The sequence below is a fragment of the Papio anubis genome, chromosome X (genome assembly GCF_008728515.1).
Source record: "Papio anubis isolate 15944 chromosome X, Panubis1.0, whole genome shotgun sequence".
In the NCBI taxonomy this organism is placed as follows: Eukaryota; Metazoa; Chordata; class Mammalia; order Primates; family Cercopithecidae; genus Papio; species Papio anubis.
In genome coordinates, this window is record NC_044996.1 from 135,592,807 (window position 1) to 135,611,135 (window position 18,329).

An 18,329-nucleotide genomic window follows, 5' to 3' on the forward strand; every position below is an offset into this window, starting at 1 on the left:
TCAATTGTTCTGTAAACCTAAATGTTGTTATAATCCTGAAACAAGACCTACCTAAAGGAAACAAATGTTAGTAGTCTTCTTTGCAGTGAGATGCTGAGTTCTCCTGGGAAAACCCATCTGTGAACATGAACACAGTTGATAGATTCAAGGTCCAACAAGGGCTCTGGTCTCCTCACACAGGAAGGTTGCTGGGTCCAGCTGGCAGAGCATGAAAACATTTCTTTCCATTCTGATTTGTCTTAGTTGCTTCGGGCTCAACTGTCATAACGAGGGCCCATTGCAATCAATCAACCAGAGATACACATTTTCTCAAGGGCACTGTCACCCAATACTTTGCCAAATCACCCTGCTTCTACGGTTGCAAAAGCTTTAGTGGGCCCCGGTCTCATCAGAGTTGCCCTTTTGCTTTGGCAGCCGTTTATTGCTGCTGAGAAGAGCAGTCCAGGCCTCCAGACCTGAGGCATGTCAGAGCCTTAGAGGCCCACATAAGAAATAAAGGTTTCCCAATCAACAAAGTGAAGAGACAACCCACAGAATGGGAGAAAACACTAGCAAACTACCCATCTGACAAGGGATTAATAACCAGAATGTATAAGGAGCTCAAATAACTCTATAGGTAAAAATCTAATAATCTGATCAAAAAAAACGGGCAAAATATTTGGATAGACATTTCTCAAAAGACATACAAATAGCAAACAGGCATATGAAAAGAGTACGGTTGGATAGTTTGTAACACAAAGGGCAAATGCTTGAGGGGATGGATACCCCATTCTCTATGATGTGATTATTATACATTGCATGCCTGTAACAAAACATCTCATGTATTCCATAAATATACACATCTACTATGTACCCACAAAAATTTAAATAAATGTTTTTAAACAAGGTTTCCTCCCAGGGTCAGGTAAATTTTGTTCTAGCTCTGATGATTCTAATTAATTTCAAGAAAGCCATGATAGTTAGGAAAGGTGGCTTTGTAACTGGGAAGGGCCTCTATTTATAGGCAGATAAGAGTCCCCAGTGAGGCCCCTTCCCATGCAGTAGCAGTGAAATGAGTCCCAAGCTGGGCCCATAGGACTCCTTCCACCCATCCAGCCCTCCACCTGGGAAGGCTTTACGCAGGGTTTCTCCACCTTGGCACTAGTGACATTTAGGCTGGCTAATTATTTGTTGCAGAGAGGCCATTCTGTGCACTGTATAACATATAGCAGCATCCTGGGCCTCTACCCACTAGATGCAGCAGCATCCCCATCCCCCATCATGACAACCAAAATGTCTCCAGACAATGCCAAATGTCTCCTGTGGAGGGGGGACAGGATTGCCCCTGGTTGAGAACCACCATCCAGATTAAAAAGTACTAAAATAGTTCCACATCAGTTGGTTTATAGCCACTGAGCTAGACACCCTGGGATGTCCCCTGCCAACCTCATACCTTATAGAACTACAGCGAACTCCCCACAATTCATAACAAATGAGTTCATCATCTGGCACCAGCTCTTAAATACTTTCACTGTTACTCCCACCCAGGAGCTTTCAGACACAAATAGACCTCTGCGGGTGAATCTATAATATACCATAAACATAGGACACAGGAATCCCATTACCTGGCCCCATATCCTCAGTATTTTACTGAACAGGTATCCCAAAATGCAGCCATTCCAGGAATCTGGATACTTAAGGATGCTGCCACATATCTTCCCGTCATGCCCAGGTCTACTCCCCACTGTTGTTGGTCCCAGAGGGTGCTGTATGGAGGGGATTGATGTCCTCAAGGGTTAGGGTCAGTTGGCAGGGTTCTCCATCAAAGGTCCTCCCAGCACCTGGCAGCTGATTGTGCCTCAGGAGATAGGAGACCTGTAAGAACCCAGATGAGACTGGCTCTGCAACCAATTCCCTTTAACCTTGAGCAGTGTTTTGCTTCTTAGAGTCTCACCTCCTCATCTGAAAACTAAAGGGAATGGGGGAGGGGGGAGGAGGGGATGGAGGATGGTTAATGGGCACAAAAGATAGTTTAAAAGAATGAATACAATCTAGTATTTGACAGTGCAACAGGGTGACTACAATCAATAATTTAACTGTCCATTTAAAAATAACTAAAAGAATTGGAATGTTTGTAACCCAAAGGATAAATGCTTGAGGTGATGGAGACTCCATTTACCCTGATATGATTATTATGCATTACATGCCTGTATCAAAATATACCATATACCCATAAATATATACACCTATGTACCCACAAAAATTAAAAATAATTTTTAAAAAAGAAAAAAAGGGAAACCAAATGTCCATCAACTAATGAATTGATCAGCAAAATGTGGTCTATCCACACAATGCAAGATGATTCAGCCCTAACAAGGAAAGAAGTACGGAAACATCTTCAGTGTGGACGAACCTTGAAAACATGATGCTCTTTGGGAGGCCAAGATGGGCGGATCACGAGGTCAGGAGATCGAGATCATCCTGGCTAACACAGTGAAACCCCACCTCTAGTAAAAATACAAAAAAATTAGCCGGGCATAGTGGTGGGCGCCTGTAGTCCCAGCTACTAGGGAGGCTGAGGCAGGAGAATGGTGTGAACCCGGGAGGTGGAGCTTGCAGTGAGCCGAGATCACGCCACTGCACTCCAGCCTGGGCAACAGAGCGAGACTCCGTCTCAAAAAAAAAAAAAAAGAAAGACAGCATGATGCTCAGTGAAAGAAGCCAAACACAAAAGGCCACATAGTGCATGACTGTATTGACATGAAATGTCCAGAATAGGCAAGTCCAGAGACAGAAAGAAGTAGAGTAGTGGTTGCCAAGGGCTGTGGTATAGGAGGTAACAGCTAAGGGGTGTGGGGTTTCTTTTTGGGGTGATGAAAATGATCTAAAATTGTGGTGATGAATGCATAACTCATTTTCTACTAAAAACCACTGAATCATGCATTTTAAATGGGTGAATTGTACAATATGTTAAATAGGAGTGGTGAGAGAGGGCATCCTTGTTTTGTGCTGGTTTTCAAGGGGAATGCTTCCAGGTTTTGCCCACTCAGTATGATATTGGCTGTGGGTTTGTCATAAATGACTCTTATTATTTTGAGGTATGCTCCATCAATACCTACTTAATTGAGAGTTTTTAACATGAAAGGATGTTATTTCTATCTAAGGCCTTTTCTTCATCTATTGAGATAATCATGTGGTTTTTGTCTTTCATTCTGTTTGCGTGATGAATTACATTTATTGATTTGTGTATGTTGAACCAGCCTTGCATCCCAGGGATGAAGCTGACTAGATCGTGGTGAATAAGCCTTTTGATATGCCGCCAGGTTCAGTTTGCCAGTATTTTTTTGTTTTAATTGAGGATTTTTGCATCAATGTTCATTAGGGATATTGGCCCGAAGTTTTCTTTTTTTGTTGTATCTCTGCCAGGTTTTGGTATCAGGATGATGCTGGCCTCATAAAATGGGTTGGGGAAGAGTACCTCCTTTTCAATTGTTTGGAGTACTTTCTGAAGAAATGGTACCAGTTCCTCTTTGTACCTCTGGTACGAAGAATTCAGCTGTAAATCTGTCTGGTCCTGGGAGTTTTTTGGTTGGTAGGCTATTTATCACTTCCTCAATTTCAGAATTTGGTCTATTCAGGGGTTCAACTTCTTCCTGGTTCAGTCTTGGGAGGGTGTATGCATCCAGTAATTTATCTATTTCTTCTAGATTTTCTAGTTTATTTACATAGAGGTGATATAGTATTCTCTGATGGCTGTTTGTATTTCTGTGGGGTCAGTGGTGATATCCCCTGTATCATTTTTGGTTGTGTATATTCGATTCCTCTCTCTTTTCTTCTTTATTACTTTAGCTAGCAGCCTATTTTATTAATATTTTCAAAACAACAACTCCTGGATTTGTTAGGTTTGACTTTTTGAAGGGTTTTTTGTATCTCTGTCTCCTTCAGTTCTGCTCTGATCTTGCCTATTTCTTGTCTTCTGCTAGCTTTGGGGTTTGTCTGCTCTTGGTTCTCTAGTTCTTTTAGTTGTGATGTTAGGGTGTCGATTTGAGATCTTTCTAGCTTTTTGATGTGGGCATTTAGGGCTATAAATTTCCCTCTTAACACTGCTATAGCTGTGTCCAAGGGATTCTGGTATGTTGTCTCTTTGTTCTCATTGGTTTCAAAGAATTTCTTGATTTCTGCTTTAATTTTATTATTTACCCAGGAGTCATTCAGGAGCAGGTTGTCAATTTCTATGTAGTTGTGTGGTTTTGAGTGAGTTTCTTAATCTTGAGTTCTAATTTGATTGCACTGTGGTCTGAGAGACCGCCTGTTATGATTTCAGTTGTTTTGCATTTGCTGAGAAGTGTTTTACTTCCAGTTATGTGATTGATTTTAGAGTAAGTGTCATGTGGCACCAAGAAGAATGTATATTCTGTTGTTTTTGGGTGGAGAGTCCATATAGCCTAGAAAATCCTAAGCAAAAAGAACAAAGCTGGAGGCATCATGCTACCCAACTTCAAACTATACTACATGGCCACAGTATCCAAAACACTACAGTACTGGTACATAGACCAATGGAACAGAATAGAGATCTCAAAAATAAGACCACATATCTACAACCATCTGATCTTTGACAAAGCTAACAAAACAATCAATGGGGAAAGGACTCCCTATTTAATAAATGGTGCTGGGAGAACTGGTTAGCTATATGCAGAAAATTGAAACTGAACCCCTTCCTTATACCTTATACAAAAATTAACTCAAGATAGATTAAAGACTTAAATGTAAAACCCAAAACGATAAAAAGCCTAGAAAAAAATCTAGGCAATACCATTCAGGACATAGTCACAGGCAAAGATTTCATGATGAAAACCTCAAAAGCAATTGCAACAAAAGCAAAAGTTGACAAATGGATCCTAATTAAACTAAAGAGCTTCTGCACAGAAAAAGAAACTATCATCAGAATGAACGGACAACCTACAGAATGGGAGAAAATTTTTGCAATCTATCCATCTGACAGAGGTCTAACATGCAGAATCTACAAGGAAAAAATTTACAAGAAAAAAACAACCCCATCAAAAAGTGGGCAAAGGACATGAACAGACACTTCTCAAAAGAAGACATTTATATAGCCAACAAACATATCAGAAAAAGCTCCACATCACTGATTATTAGAGAAATGCAAATCAAAACCACAATGAGATACCATCTCACATCAATCAGAATGGCAATTATTAAAGTCAAGAAAAAACAGATGCTCGTGGGAGTGTGGAGAAACAGGAATGCTTTTACACTGTTGGTGGGAATGTAAATTAGTTCAACCATTATGGAAGACAGTGTGGTGATTCCTCAAAGACCTAGAACCAGAAATACCATTTGACCTAGTAATCCCATTACTGAGCGTATATCCAAAAGAATACAAAGCATTCTATTATAAAGATACATGCACACGTACGTTCACTGCAGCACCATTCACAATAGCAAAGACATGGAACCAACCCAAATGCTCACCAGTGATAGACTGGCTAAAGAAAACGTGGCACATATATACCATGGAATACTATGCAGCCATAAAAAGGAATGAGATCATGTCCTTTGCAGGGACATGGATGGAGCTGGAAGCCATTATCCTCAACAAACTAACACAGGAACAGAAAACCAAACACTGTATGTTCTCACTTATAAGTGGGAGCTGAACAATGAGAACACATGGACACGGGGAGGGGAACAACACACACTGGGGCCTGTCGTGGGTTGGGGAGGGAGAGCATCAGGATAAATAGCTAATGCATGTGGGGCTACCTACCTAGGTGATGGGTTGGTAGGTGCAGGAAACCACCATGGCACACGTTTACCTATGTAGCAAGACTTCACTTCCTGCACATGTATCCCAGAACTTTAAATTAAATTTAAAAAAAAAAAAAAACAGAACAGTCCCCACTGGAGAGCCTGCCTTGGGTAGCACCACTTAAACTGGATTATGTCCATGTTCCTTAGTAGATAACAAGCTCCTTGGCTTTAAAAAAAAACAACAACAACAACAACAAAAACACTTTTTGTGCCCCCTACAGTTCCCAGCTAAAATAGATGCTCAATATAATGTTGAATAAACCAATGTTGCTTTGAAAAAAATAAGACTTGTTAGTGTTTGCAAAGTGATAACTATAACACACACATACGTACATACACACACACACACACACACATATACACGGAACCCTCCCATATCTACAAAACCTGGTTTTTGTTTCCCTATCTTCACCCTGGAGACAGTATCAAAAGATCAAGTATTTGCGTTCTGAAAACCTCCTTTTAAAGCTCTGTGACTGTAATGTCTAAAAGTTCAGTTGATTATAACAGCGCTAGGGAAATATGAATTCAGGAGCTGCCTTGGGTTCGTGCATAAATTGTGCCCTGGCCTGTGATGATAATTATCACAAAAGAAGAAAGCCGAACATCAACCCAGAAGGAGGTAACATCAAATCCAGCAGGCTTCGTTAGTGGCATGAAATGTCCTATTTGATTTAAATCAAGTGTTTGAACTTCCAGCCCCTTTGGGTAGTAGTTCAAGCAAATTCAGTGAATTATAAACGACCAGATCTATGACCAAGGACATAATTCAGATTCGAGCAGCTGGGCTCTTCTGCGAAAGCTACCCTGTCCAAGCCCCTGTGGACCACCTAGCAGGGCTTGGGGAAAATCTGACACCGCCTCCCTTACTCACTTTTCCTTTCTAGAACTTTCATAGGGAAAATCTCACCCAAATTCATTCTTAGCAACTGGAGGCTTCCTAGATTGTCGCATTCTGATTCCTGGTCCAGTTTTATGATGCCCCTTGAACCCCAGACCTGAGAAATGCTGCAGGTGATCCAGGCCAGTGGTGGAGCTCAGGCTCATGGCCATCCCGAGCAGGGAAGGCACAGGGTGGCCGAGCACATCAAACATGAGAGCTGGCCAGAGACGTGCCTGACCTGGCAAGAAGCCCAAGGAGATGAAAGGCCCCGCAGACAAGGATCCCTTGCCAGCACTAACGCAGCAGCATCTGTGTTTGTTTAAAAGATGTAGAGTGAGAGAGAGTGCAATTTTGCTTTCTTGAAGCACATTCCGGGCCAATTTCGGCACCCAGATCTTCACGGGAAGACCTCATGGGGCTCTGTGAGGCGTGAGTGGGCATTAAGGGCAGAGTTTCCTGATTGAACTGAAATTCCAATGATAACTGACATTGGATTATTGTTTTAAAGGAAAGGAGAAACTGCTACACACTTGAGACAGCATGGCCAATCACAGTGGTATTTATACCAAGTATAATACTGGAAACTCAAGTGTATCAATCGACTTTAGTGGTTCTCAAGGTGGGGTCCCCAGACTGGCAGAAGCAGCATCACCTGGGAGCTTGTCAGGAGTGCACATTCTTGGGCCTCAGTACTTCTGTGGCAGGGCCCAGAAATCTGGATTTAACCTGGAGGTTTAATCCTCCAGGGCATTTTGATCCACACTCAAGTTTGAAAAACCACTTGAGCTCCTTTAAAATTCATCAGCAGAAATGATCCCTAGCCTTGTCAAACACAAGGACTCATTTATTTTTCCCTATTGATTGCACCTCCCACATGCAAGACACTGCTCTCTCTGTAGTCAGAGCTAAGGAGGACGCTCACTCTGCTGGCCAGGAGTTCTCTGGGTAAATTTGCAAATTGCAGAGCCTGTCCCCCCATGTGCTTGCTACCAGGACAGCAGGAAGAAAGCAGAATGAATAGGATTGCTCATTTAGCTATACAGGGACATCCAGTCCAAGGTGACTCAACTGCACAACTAGTGACATTTTGGGCCAGATGTTTTATTGTGGAGCTGTCCTGTTCACTGTAGGATGTTTAGCAGCATCCCTGACCTCTACTCACTAGATGCCAAATAGCATCCCTCCCTCCAGTCATGACACCCCAAATTGTCTGCAGACATTGCCCAATGTCCCCGAGAGGTAAAATCATTCCAGTTGAGAACTGCTGTGTTACAGTGTGCCGGCTCTGGAAATATAAGCTATATTAGATAGTTGAGCCTCTGGAATCTATAAAGGCCTAAACTTTATTAGGTACCAATGTCTCCAGAACCCATTCCCTGCCTCCTACTCCCAGCCCATAAAGGAATAAAATGGGCAGATATAACCCTAGGTTCCAGGCTACCCTGACCAAGCCAACCCCTTCCCTTATACAAGCTTCTGATACCATGGAACTTGGGACACTCAGAGGCCAAGGAATGGCCTTTAAGGAAGTGCACCTCTGGTGCTACTACAGTGGACCCTCGATCGTTGCATTGTTGGTTTCCTGATTTGTGACAACACAAAACAAAAGAGGCAGCAGGGACAATGCCATGGGGTCATGAAATCTCTCCATTCTCCAATCATGTTTATTTCAAAAACAAAGTTGTTTCAAACAAATTGATATATTAGGAACAATCTGAGCATAATATGAATTTTACCTTTGCTTATGTGTGATTTCATCCATGAGAAACTCTAGGCAAATGCAGAGAACTGTACCCAGCTGAACCCAGTGAGATCAGCATACACAAAATGCACGTGCCCAGCCCCCAAACATCCACAAGCAACCTCAGTTCACGCATGTGTGAGGAGCCATGCCCATCCACACCTGCTGTGACCACTTCCCCTTGAGTTCAGGTTCCCCTCCTTCCACCCCTTCCCAGTAATTCATAAGTGTCAGAGCTTGTGAAACCCACCCCGCAGCCAACTTCAGGCCTTTTTAAGATGAAGTGACATATTTCTGTTGTATCCCTGTATTTCTTTTTTTTTTTTTTTTTTTTTTTTTTGAGATGGAGTCTTGCTCTGTCGCCCAGGCTGGAGTGCAGTGGTGCAATCTCGGCTCACCGCAAGCTCCACGTCCTGGATTCATGCCATTCTTCTGCCTCAGCCTCCCGAGTAGCTGGGACTACATGTGCCCGCCACCATGCCCAGCTATTTTTTTGTATTTTTAGTAGAGACGGGGTTTCACTGTGTTAGCCAGGATGGTCTCAATCTCCTGACCTCATGATCCACCTGCCCCGGCCTCCCAAAGTGCTGGGATTACAGGCGTGAGCCACCGTGCCCGGCAATATCCCTGTATTTCTTAACCATTTAACTAATGTGTAACATGGTACTACCACTCTTCTTTTTACAAGACAGGGTCTCGCTCTGTTGCTGAGGCTGGAGTGCAGTGGTACAATCCTAGGACACTGCAGCCTTGGATGTCTGGGCTCAAGTGATCCTCCTGCCTCAGCCTCCCGAGTTACTGGGACTATGAGCACACCTGGCTGATCTTATAAAAATGTATTTGTAGAGATAAGGTCTTGCCACTCAGGCTGGTCTCGAACTCCTGGGCTCAAGTGATCCTCTGCCTCAGACTCCCGAAGTGCTGGGATTACAGGCACGGGCCATTCATGGCACCTGGCTTGGTACTACCATTCTTATTACATTCTCACCTCTTTTATGTCATGTATCACTGATGAAGTTTTTGACTGTTGTGTACCTAACCCCATTTTTCCCAGAAGTCCCGTGGTTTGCATGGATCACTTTTTGCATAGTGCTGTGATTTTGAGGACCGCATATATCATGTTATAGCAGAACCTCCTCCCTAAGCCAAGTGTCACATGTGGCGGGGGGGGGGGGTAGAAAAGCAACACCAACCCCTTCTCCTGTGGCTCTGCCCCTTTTTACTCAACCTCCCTCAGCCCAGGCAGCAGTCCAAACTGGACTGCCCCCTTCCCTGGCTATACGGCTGCCCAGCCCTAAGTCCCAAGCCCCCTGTACATTTCCTTCTCAGCACATTCACCACAGCTTACTGCCATTCTCTTTGAAGGACTGTTCCACCCTGTGGCCCTCCACATCCTTCAGGGCTGAGACCACGTCTCGCTCATCTTTTTCTCCCTAGGTCATTCTGGCCACATGTCCGGCTACTCACCCACTCCGCGTCACCAGGCACTGCCGGAGCCCCAGTTTCCGGAAGATATCCACCACTGTTTCCATTGGGGTATGGTCTGTGACTGTAAATGGGCTGAGGTTCAGGATGCGCCTCAGCTTCAGGGGATGTGGGCTGTTGGCCGGCAGCTCGGGGGGTTCCTCCGTGAAGTACATGATGGAATTGCTCACAATGCCCTCCTGCCTCTGTCTGGCGTTCTCTAGAATGGGGTGAGCAGGAACAATAAGCCACACAAAAATCCCTTGCTGAGCAACTCCCCATCCCACACTCACACACAGCATCTAGAATCCCACAGAAAAGAGGTTCGGAGGATGAACCACACATTCTTAATAAGGGGCTTTAGCCAAACATCTGTGGAATTGGCATCTCTCTGCAGCTAATGCTGTGTGAGGGTCCCCTGCTGTGACCGGATCATTTGTTGCCAAAGTCTGGCAATATGGGCCTGACCCAGATGGCCCCTTTGGGGACATTCACTGCTTCCCCCCAGACTCCAGGCACCCCAAACAGCCCAGGGCCCTCCATTCTGGCTTTCCTTATGCTCCTTCACCTCATCATGGGCTGGAGTTTGACGTGACAAGAAACTTACTTAGCTGCCCGATGACCTTAATACATTGTTTTTCTTTTTACGAACTAACTTATAACTGGCCCAAATGGCATTATGAATCCTGGGAGGAACAAGAAATCAATACAGCCAGCCCAGGCTCACAGCCCAGAAATGCAGCTCAATCCCAAATGCGACCCTTGGGTCCAAAGAAACAACCCCAGAAAAGCTGCATCCCCCCACCCCCCCACCACCCTTTGGATCTCCTGTCTTAAAAATGGGCCATTTTGTGGATCTCTCAAAGAAAGATAGTAAAACTGTTATGGTAGCAATTAGCCTATTTCTGCCTGTAGAAAAAGCCATGTGAAAGAAAGTTGAAGAAAAGTAGGGTAACAGGAACTCATTAGAAATACAGCTTAACGCGGTGCTAGAAACCCAGGCTATTTTAAGTCACACATGAAATAAATCCATTGGTCTCAAGATATTTCTCCAAGGCGATTTTCCTTCTGTTGGAATTTTAATCTTTCTTTTGGTTCATGGGAAAAGGTTAGGGAAAATGTACAGCAAGGCTTGCTTTAAAATGGATCCTGGTTTCCATAATACATTTCTTGCCTTCTCAAAGACTACTACTCACCTATATTGTTCTTTCAAAAATAAAATTCTAACTGCCTCCTCTAAGGCCATTTAGTGCAATAGAGTACTCTAATGGAAAACTGGCAGCATTTGGGGTCAGGCTGAGTCTGAAAAAGGGTCTCTGTTTAAAAGAGGAACAGAGGGCCTGCTGGGCAAATGCCTTCACATTATATGGGTCAGGTTAAATCAAGTTACATCAAATGGGGTATGATTCTGCCACAAATACCAGACGACTTTGATGCACAACATGTTTTCAAACGTAGACTGTTTGATATATACTACGTACTTCTCTCCTAAACCAAGATGTTTCTGTCCTTACCCACTAAGACAGGGAGGCAACTGGCAACACATACTTATTTGCTCATTTCCATAGACCAGCCGATTCTCTTAAAGTCCCACTAACAGGATTTCCATCAATTTCAACCACTGAGTGAATGTCAGGATTGGATCAAGCCACAAACCCCAATCAAGAGTTGATGACACGGATTCTGAACCCCTTCTTAAACCAAATACAATTTAATAAATGGTTCATCCACTTGCTACAATAAAATAAATAACATGCTTATATCTCCTTTGAACCTACTGATTGGGTTAGAAGCCCTGATTCTAACAGCTACTAGCTCAATGAACTCTTGCTCACCAGTGCACTCCCAGTGCCTGGACAATGCTTAGCACATAGTAGACACAAAACAGATATTTGTCAAATGCGCATATGAATGAATGAATGAGTAGGTCTACTAAATGTCAGTGTATCTGGTTCTGCTTGCCACATAAAACCGAACCTATCTCACATAGGAGGCATCAGGAAGGAAAGCCCACAAGGTATTTACCGCCAAGCAAAAATATAGGCATCAGCTAGAGTCAGAGCCAGAGGCCTAAGCTATACACCTTGCTATTCCCACAGTGGCGACTGCTACTTTCCTCAGAAAGGTTCTGCTAGGCCACTTTGGAACTCTATTACAGACTTACAGGAGGCTTCAAACTTTGTGGGTAGAGGTGCTAGGAACAGGCAAAAGCCTATGAATGGAAGGAGAACCAGCAAGAAAGCTCTTTGCAATTCTCTACTAAGTGAAACATCTACTCTCAGTTTGGACCAGAAATCATCACACACCAAAATGCCTGCATGTAAGTTCACAGAGGGCAGAGGCAGTGTGCTGTCATCCCTGGACTCTGAGCTTCTAGGATGGTATCAGCACATGGTGGACACTTAAGAAATATTTCCTGTGTGAAAGGATAAACCAACTAACTCCTCACCCAAGGGATGAGCCAGTGCTACAAGGAAAGAGACCCACAGACCCCAGGAACACTTGGGAGTCTGTGTTGAAGAAGAAACCAAAACAATACAACCGAAAATGCATCTTCTTAAAAGAGCTAAAAGACAAAAAGGAAATTCACTAAATATCAATCATGTCTTCTTTGGTGATAAGAATGTAGGTAGCTTTTTAAATGTTTCCTTTTGCTTCTGATTTCCCCAATATTTGGAGTGTGTATCATTTTCACTTTGAAAAAATGTAATAAGCTTCATTTTTAAATGTTTTAAAAATAAACTGTCTTTAAAACTGTCTTTAATGTAGGAGGTTTGCCATATATTCTACTAGAATGAGTCTCAGTGTCCACAGCTCTTGAAAAAGAATGTCCATTTTAGGCCAGGCACAGTGGCTCATGCCTGTAATCCCAGCACTTTGGGAGGCTGAGATCGGCGGATCACTTAAGGTCAGGAGTTCGAGACCAGCCTGGTCAACATGGTGAAACTCTGTCTCTACTAAAAATACAAAAATTAGCCATGCATGGTGGCATGTGCCTGTAGTCCCATCTACTCGGGAGTCTGAGGCAAGGGAATTGCTTGAATCTGGGAGGTGGATGCTGCAGTGAGCCGAGATGGCGCCACTGCACTCCAGCCTGGGAAACATCGCAAGACTTAGTCAAAAAAAAAAAAAAAAAGGAGTGTACATTTTATGAGCACCTGCTAAGGTTACTCAACTTAACATTCCATTTCCTAGAAGCAATATGTTCACATGCCAGATGTAGAGATGGTAAATAATAAAGTGTGAGTAAGAGGAATTTCACAAACTATGTGATAGGCCAAGAAATTTTTCAAAATTGGAAATAATCACATATTCGTTAGGCTATTGAGTGGCTTTAAAGCAATGGTTCTCAACTGGGAGCAATTCTGCCCCCACCCTCAGGGGACATTTGGCAATATCTAAAGACATTTTTGGTTATCACAATAGGAAAGGGCAAGCGCTCCTGGCATCCAGTGGGTGGAGCCCTGGGACGCTGCTCAACACCCGAGAGTGCACAAGACAGCCCCACCACAGAGAATCATCCAGCCCCAAATGTCAGCGGTGCTGAGGAGGAGCACTCCCACGTGAATTATGTTTTCAGGGAGGTAATAGTCTATCATCCTGTTAATTAAAAATGCTTAGCCAGGCATGCTGGTGCGAGTCTGTAGTCCTAGCTTCTCTGGAGGCTGAAGCAGGAGGACTGCTTGAGCCCAGGAGATAGAGGCTACAGTGAGCTATGATCGCGCCACTGCACTCCAGCCTGGGTGAAAGAGTGAGACCCTGTCTCAAAAAATTTTTTTAAATGCGTCCATAAGACAGATATAATTAATGAGATAGGTTAAAATGGAAAATTGAAAGCAACCACAAAAGTAGTACAAAGATAAGATAAAAAAGTAAAGACTATACAGAAGAAAAAGCAGATTATTTTACAAGTTATTGTCTGTCCACTAAAGCATGGAGAAGTCCCTCTATGTGTGTATGTATATACATAAACATCCCCAACAGAAAGATGTAGATGACACCACTGTTCTCCATGACCTAGTCCAGTAACTAACAGCCCTCCCAGGCAGAAACCTCTTTTCTCCCTTTTCTGACAGATCTGACACTTAACTTCTTGTTCAGTGCTAGATATACACCCCTTTCTGCAACTAAGCATCTTCCACATACTGGAGAATAATTATTATTAGGTTGGTGCAAAAGTAATTGCGGTTTTTGCCATTGAAAGTAATGGCAAAAACCGCAATTACTTTTGTACCAGCCTAATAAATCATCCACCCGACCAAAAAAACCTGAGCGTTTCCTTAACTCTTCCCTGAAACTCTAACTTTCCACCCTTTAATCATCTCTGCGACTCCCCGCTGAGTCCTCTTTGAACCCTACTTAACTTCAGAACTCAAGACAAGAAGCACCTGAGCCCTGCTGAGTACAGACGAGTCCTCATAATTTGCAGAGCAACCAGAGGTAAAGGCCCATTTGCCAGGAACTTGGGCAAGAGTCGCATATGGCCCCATGTGCTAGTATGTGATGGTGAAGAGTCACGTTGCCCAGGTGGTGCTAACGAAGTGCTCTCTAACAAAGAAAACGCCATGCTTTGGCATTTCAAAACATAACAAAACATTTTCAGCTCCATGTGAGCAGTTGCTACAATTTTTAAACATGATATGTAAGAAAAATCCTTATTTACCTCACTTACCTTTCTTTTCTGATCCATACTATCTTGGATCTGTCTATAATCTTTGCTCCCAATTCCTCTAGGAAGTGAAATTGGCATGGGATAGTGTCTAGCTAAATGCTGTCCTATTTCTATACTCATAAAATGGCACAAGATTCCTCAAATACAGGTCATGCACCTGTATTTCTCCACCAGAGTACAGGGACTCTTCTATTTCCACAGGCCAAAAAAAACAGCTTTTCTGATTTCTCAGAGCAAAACACTCCTTCCCTTTGCACAAACCATGTAAATAGTACCTTCTATATTATTATCGGTCTGATTGAAAGCATATAGGTAGTATTTACACCGTGTGGTGCCTCTTCAAACATTCCAAACATAGCTTCTAGAAGAGTACTTGGTTGGTAAGCTTAAATTTCTTCTCTAACCGGTTGATGACAATTACTGCTTCCCACTTGATTACAGTAATGGGTTTCAGCAAAATTAGTAAGCTGCCTCTTAGCAGGTGTGCCTGGAGCTATACAATAAAATAGATTCTGTGACATTTATTACCTTAGTTTTTAAATTTCAACCTTTGCTTAAAAGATTCTAGGGAATGAAAAACTTTTTAAAGGCTGCTGATTACAGTATTTTTAAACAAACCCAACCCTACTTAAACAACCTTAAAAAACCTCATTACTTATAAGGCAATATTTACACAAAGGCACCTACCTACCTGTTAAGCAACAGGACCTATAATAAGGAGAAGCATCGCTGAACACTTAAGCACAAACTTGCTACAGCGTCTAAAATACCAAATCAATTTTTGCTTTGGAGGAGGTAAAAATGTTTGAGTGTCAAGCTAAAATGGGAGAGGATAGCTTATCTAAACTTACTTTTATAAAGCCTTTGATGAAGATGCCTTAAAGATATTTTAAAGCTATGTAACATCGGGAAGAGGTTTAAGGGAGGTGCCTTGGAAACAGGAAACAAAGGATAGGGAGAGAAGCAAGCAGTTGCCTGGTGGAAATGTGTTCACAGTGGGCCATTCCAACATCAGACCTGGGAAAGTCCCATTGACAAGCTTCAAGAATACTCTGGAAGATATATAGTAAAACTGTCATGTGTGCATGGGAGCCATGCCATGGGCCCTGGTCTATCATGAGATGCTGGAATGTTGTACAGATCACAGAGCAAGGATGCTGAGCGTGCCCATGGATGTGCTATGCTGGTCCTTGACCCTGCCACCTTGAGGCCTGGCAGGACTCTACCCCTCCAAGGCTCACAGCTCCTCCTTGCCTAGGGTCCCAGCAACTCACAACCAGACCTCTGGCCCTCAGTCGGCAGCCCTCGGCCCCCTCTGTCTTAGGAATTCTCCTACCTCCTGCTTACCCTTCTGTTGGAGCCATCCCCAGGCTGATGGGGCCCATGGGCTTGCTCCTCTGATCCACCTGTCTTTGGGACACCCTGACCTGGGCATCATCCCATACTCCCCTCCCCAACTCAACAGCCTGCCCCTCAGTGCAGCTGACTGTCATTCAAACACAAGAGGAAAATAATCTCATGCAACTGGTTCCAGCAATGTCTGCAAATTTACCCACAAGGGCCTCTAACTGCGGAATCAGACATCATATCATAAAGTGAAGAAAAAGACTTGTGTGGTGGCAAGGGGTGTCTGGGGCAGAGAACTCACGATCTCAGCCGGATGGTTGGTTCACCTGAAAGTCTGAGACAGCTCAGCCCGGGCCACTCCAGGCTGTCGCCTCTCTTCCTTCTCAGCTTTAGCCAACAATTGCTGAAAGGCAGCAGCGGAGCAGGGCCAGGGGGCTGCTTGCAAACATGTAGTCACTTTCCAACTGAGAATGTCTACCCAAGACTTGGGTTTAAAGCCTTTTTCCTTACAGTGTGACGTGGGGACCAGCAATATTAGCATTAATGGGGAACTTGTGAGGGATGTAGTATCACGTCCCCCCCAAGACCTGCTCAATAAGAATCTGCTTTTGAGCCAGACCCTTGGGTGACCCAGAGACATGTGAAAGTTTGAGAGCCCCTGGCTTAATGCACATCACCTCAAAAATCTTGGATAATGTTAGGGGTACAAAGGATGACATTCGGCTCTTGGTGAAATGTGAGCTTCCCTCTCTTTACTCACTTATTGCGAGAATCAGTTCCCTCCTCTGGGCAAATCCAATGAGGCGCTCGGAGTCTCTGGAGACCACCACGGGGAAGCCGTTGTAGTCGGTCTCCTTTATGAGGGTCTCCACATCCTCGACAGTCATGCTGTCCTGCGTGAGCACCGACAGTGGTGGCTCTCCCCGCCGGGGCCGCATGACGTCGGTGGCCAGTGTGCGGTGAGTAAATTCGTCCTTCACGTCAAGGAAAGGGTACCCATTTAAGTGAATGTGGGCTTCGTAGATGCCTTCTTTCCCAAATGCATCAGCTACCCACTTGCTGGTCACAGCTGCTGCCATCAGAGGCACGATGTACTCCAGACCCCCCGTTAATTCAAACATGATGACCACCAATGATACCGTCATCCTGGTAACTCCACCTGCAACAGAGGGAAGGAGTAAAATTCCAAAGTGCAACCCGGGCAGCTCATGGAAACATGATTTGGGGAAAATGACAGACAGGCTGTAAATTCCCCTCACACCTGTTTCGAGCAGACACTCCCACATGCTTCCTGCACTGGGCCTCTGGAACCCAGGCCAGGCCCCGTCAAATGTGGCTTTGCACTAGGGAGCCTGAAGTTGAATCTCACTGGGGCCTCTGCTCCAATGAGGGATCCTGGGTTGTCTATTCACCCTGGCCCACATAAGCTTTGTGGTGAGTGGATCCTACATGGGCTCTGCAAGCTTCTGACTAAGAAAGCATGGTGCTCTTCAAGAACCCCATAAACAGAACAGCACAGAAATTCTTAAGGACTATAGACAGGGGACAGACCCAACTTTGTGCCCCTGAATGATTAGGTGGAGAAAAGCCTTCTGCTAAACCAAGTTTTTTATTTACAGACAGTTCCTGACTTATGATGGTTCAACTTACAATTTTTCAACTTTCTGTGGTACAAAAGCAACATGCATTCAGTAGAAACCATGCCTCAGGTACACAGGCAACCATCTGTTTCTCACTTTCAGTACAGTATTCAATAAATTACGAGAGATATTCAACTTTATTATAAAATAGGCTTTGTGTTAGATGATTGTGCCTAGCTGTAGGTAAATGTAAGTGTTCTGAACATATTTAAGGTAGGCTAAGTTACAACGTTTGGTAGATTAGGTGTATTCAATGCATTTTCAACTTATAATATTTTCAGTTTATGATGCATTTATCAGGATGTAAACCCTATCACAAGTTGAGGGCATCTGTTTGTGTGTGTGTGTGCATAGTGAGCAAGACATAAGCCTTGGTGCATTAAGCCATTGTGATTTAGGGGTTTACTTGTTATAGCCACACAACCCAGCCTATCCCCAGTAAAGAAAATGTTCAAGTCCATGTCTTCCTTCTTGGCAGTCCTCTAAGCCAGGTTAGTTCCCCGGTCCCCCTCCCTGCCCCACCCGTGGTCGTACCGAGGCAGGCCGCAGCTCCCACCATTGCGTAAAGCCCTGGCGTGACACAGTCTGCACCGGGTCTGCACCAGTTCCTGAAGATGATCCAGTCATGGTGATGGTAGGCCAGCTGCTCCACGCCAATTCCCACCATCCTGCCTGCTATCGCACCCACAGCCATGCTGGGGATGAAGAGGCCCGATGGGATCTTGAGGAGACACAGAGAAAAGCAACATGAGGGGAAAAGACTGAGTCCCC

At 44.1% G+C, this 18,329-nt stretch overlaps 1 protein-coding gene across 2 annotated transcripts in view; it reads right to left on the bottom strand.

Annotated features, from left to right (window-relative positions):
* Positions 1 to 18,329, bottom strand: part of CLCN4 (chloride voltage-gated channel 4) — an 80,645-nt gene that overhangs the window by 6,922 nt on the left and 55,394 nt on the right. The window contains exons 10-13 of one of the 2 annotated variants that reach the window (XM_021932886.2): positions 18,093 to 18,279; positions 16,679 to 17,077; positions 9,903 to 10,119; positions 52 to 117 (exon numbers count right to left, since the gene is read on the bottom strand). In XM_021932886.2, the coding sequence (XP_021788578.1) occupies positions 52 to 117; positions 9,903 to 10,119; positions 16,679 to 17,077; positions 18,093 to 18,279 (869 nt within the window). The remainder of the gene's footprint in view (positions 1 to 51; positions 118 to 9,902; positions 10,120 to 16,678; positions 17,078 to 18,092; positions 18,280 to 18,329) is intronic. The other variant, XM_003917392.5, reaches the window with a different exon arrangement.